The 2,925-nt window shown below is 67.5% G+C and overlaps 2 protein-coding genes across 2 annotated transcripts in view; both read left to right on the top strand.

Annotated features, from left to right (window-relative positions):
• Positions 1–512, top strand: part of H696_00735 (beta-1,4-N-acetylglucosaminyltransferase) — a gene marked incomplete at both ends in the record, with an annotated part of 631 nt that extends 119 nt beyond the window's left edge. Inside the window, 2 exons of the mRNA XM_009494618.1 lie at positions 12–140; positions 264–512. Coding sequence (XP_009492893.1) covers positions 12–140; positions 264–512 — 378 coding nt within the window. The remainder of the gene's footprint in view (positions 1–11; positions 141–263) is intronic.
• Positions 513–644: 132 nt separating this feature from the next.
• Positions 645–2,925, top strand: part of H696_00734 (hypothetical protein) — a 2,710-nt gene continuing 429 nt past the window's right edge. The window contains exons 1-3 of the mRNA XM_009494617.1: positions 645–770; positions 844–1,099; positions 1,376–2,736. Coding sequence (XP_009492892.1) covers positions 872–1,099; positions 1,376–2,736 — 1,589 coding nt within the window. The 5' untranslated portion in view covers positions 645–770; positions 844–871. The remainder of the gene's footprint in view (positions 771–843; positions 1,100–1,375; positions 2,737–2,925) is intronic.

The raw sequence follows: 2,925 nt of genomic DNA, 5'->3' as shown, positions 1-2,925 counted from the left end.
CTCCCGCACAGACCAAGGCCTCTTTCCACACGATCCCGCGCAGCCGCAACGTCGGCCAGTCGTACATTTCCTCGATCTTCACCACCCTCAATGCTCTGCTCTTCAGCATTTTCCTCATTTGGAGCGAGCAGCCCGACATGGTTCGTCTCCAACCTCTGATCGGCATTCCGCGCCAGTGCACCTCCTCATCAGTCACCGGGGTGCATGCCCCACGCCCACGCACTCTTCTGACATCCCCTCCCCTTCGGCGCCCCACCCCGTAGCTTGTTTGCAATGGTCCTGGCACCTGCCTGCCGCTGGTTTTCGTGGCCAAGCTCCTGCGCATCCTGCACCTGGGCCACTGCCGGGTGGTCTTCGTCGAGAGCGTGGCTCGCGTCAACACCCTCTCCCTGACCGGGCGCATCTTCTCCACCCTGCGCCTGGCTGACCGCTTTGTTGTTCATTGGGCCCAGCTGGCTGGTCCGAACAGCAACATCCACCCGAAGCCGGAGTACTTCGGTCTGCTGGTCTAGGTGGATGTGTTGGTTCAGTCGAAGACGCTCAGGAGTGATACTCGTCGGGGGGGGGGGGGCGGCAGCCGCGAAACACTTGCGGCACCGCGACAAGGAAGCCCCTTGCCAGCAGGACCTTGCAACTGCCTCCGTCACTCTCTCTCTCCCCGGTTCCTTGCCTCTTTCACCTTCCCTCCTCCTCCTCTGTGCCTTTCTTTGTGAACCTCTCTCTCTCTCGCTGTGGATCCCCCTCTCGCGCGCTGCTCCGTCTCTTGCAAGGTAAGATCCGGAGACGTTCAGCGCCCCTCTCCCCCCCCCCCCTCCCCCCTCCTGACACTTGTGGTGGAACTAGTCCACTCTTCCTGGGACGGCATCACAGCATGCGCTTCCTGTCGATATTGCTGCTCGGCCTGCTGCTGTCGCTGAGCGCCGAGGGCGGCCGATCCGAGAGCCCACCTGTCCCGCCTGCTGCGTCCGGGCTCCCGACCTCCACAGGCCTCCAGGCCGACCTGTCTGATGGTCCAGTGGAGCTGGCCTTCGGCAAGCTCAGCATCATTGGTGCCATCCCCTTTCACAGCCACCTCAACCAGCTGCCCTTTTCTTTGGATGTGCGTCTTCTCTCGGTCGCCCGGCTGGCCCTTTTTCCTGTCTCAGGCTTGCCATGGCATGCGCTTTTGCCCACTTGCTCATGCGTGCTGGTGGATGGGTCAATGTCTTTGCTCCTGCCTCCCACTCCGGCGCCTTTGGGGATCTGCACATGCGCTTGGCCCTGCCTGTGCCTGCTCATGTCCACGCCGACTCACTCGCCCGACTGCTTGCGGCTCGCCCTGTCCACGCTTCAACATGCCCCCCTCCCCCCCTCCCCATGCCGGGACCCAAATTAGGACCCCGCCCCGGGGATCTCCCTCTTCACCAGCCCCCATGGGGGGCGGTACTTCTGTCGGTCCGCCGGGCCGAGCCCCGACCAGTTGGTGTCCACGCGGATCTCCGGGAAAATGGCCCAGGGACGGACGCCGGCCGTGCGCTTTCGTGACATCCGCCGCGCCTTGGTGACGGACTGCCTGCAGCGCGCCCCGCCGGCCGGCGGCTGGTGGTACTTCTCGGTGTGCCTGCGCGGGCGCATTACCCAATACCATGACACTCGAGTGCCGGTGGCGGCCGATGGCACTCCCCTGCCCGGGGTCGGGACTCCAGGGGCCGACGTTTGGCAAGTGACGGGGCACATTTTCCGGCGAGCGCTGGCCCGCGTGGCATCACTCTTCGGGGCCGATCCCTCGCTGGCCGACCCGGCGGCTCGGGCCCACCCGCCGGCGGGTCCCGCGGCTGGGACCGGACCCGGGGCGCCGGCCCAGTCCTCCCCCCCGCAGCCGGTTACCTATACCATCTCCCGCACGGACGAGTATGTGCTCGGCTCCGCGCCGGATCCCTTTCGCCAGGGCGATGACTCGCACTTTGTCCCGGTCCGGTGGCCCTTCTCTCCGGATGCGCATCTGGCCATCCGCTTCCGTCGGGGGCACTCTTGCGACTTGACCAATGAGCCACGCGAGACCTACCTCCGATTGGCTTGTCCCCATGCAATCCTCCAGACGGTGGCCGACCTGGAGGCCAGTGGTATGACCTTTCAAAATGCCCTGGCCCTGGCGGTGCAGACCTCGCCCGATGGGCCGCGCCTGGTCAGTGTTCATGAGCCCATGGCTTGCCGGTATGTGGCCACCATCACCGCGCCCGGGCTCTGCCTGCTGGCCAATGGGGCCCTCCCGCCCGGACCGGCCCCCTTCCGCACCCGGGCCATCGACTGCACGGCCGTCGTCGATTGGACAGATCCCACGCCCAACATCACCCCGGTGACCCGGGCCGAGGCCGCCCTCGGGGCCCAGCCCGCCGAGGACCCCGCCACCCAGGAGGACCCCTTGTATCTGGCCCTGGCCCAGTCCTCCGGCTGGCAGCCCTTCACGCCCTTTTACGATGATGCGGCCTTCTTCCCGGATCTGGCCTTCAATAGCCCGGATCTGCCGGAGGAACACCCGGCCCCGGGCGCCCCTCCGGCAAATGCGGCCACCAATGCGCCCGGCTGGGTCCCGCTCGAGAATTTGGCCGCCGACTCGGCCGTCCCCCCGGCCGCCATGGCCGATGGCTCGCCCGCCATGATGGACCGTCTGTTGGAGGACTTTTCCATGCTCGAGCGGACTTTCGAGAAGCTGGCCGCCGACATGCGCCCGCCCGGCGACGATGGCCAGGCTAGCATGTACGACAGTCCATCTTCCCCTTTGTTGCTCCCTCCAGCCGGCTCACTCGTCCGCTCGCTTGCTCACCTGCTTGGCTGCGTGCCTCGTCCATCCCCTCCGCCCCCCCCCCCCCCCCCCCCCCCCCCCCCCCCCCCCCCCCCCCCCCCCCCCCCCCCCCCCCCCCCCCCCCCCCCCCCCCCCCCCCCCCC

The sequence above is a fragment of the Fonticula alba genome, assembly GCF_000388065.1.
Source record: "Fonticula alba strain ATCC 38817 unplaced genomic scaffold supercont2.1, whole genome shotgun sequence".
Lineage (NCBI taxonomy): Eukaryota > Rotosphaerida > Fonticulaceae > Fonticula > Fonticula alba.
The sequence above is the reverse complement of the archived record's forward strand: the minus strand, read 5'-3'. Positions and strand labels throughout refer to the sequence as shown.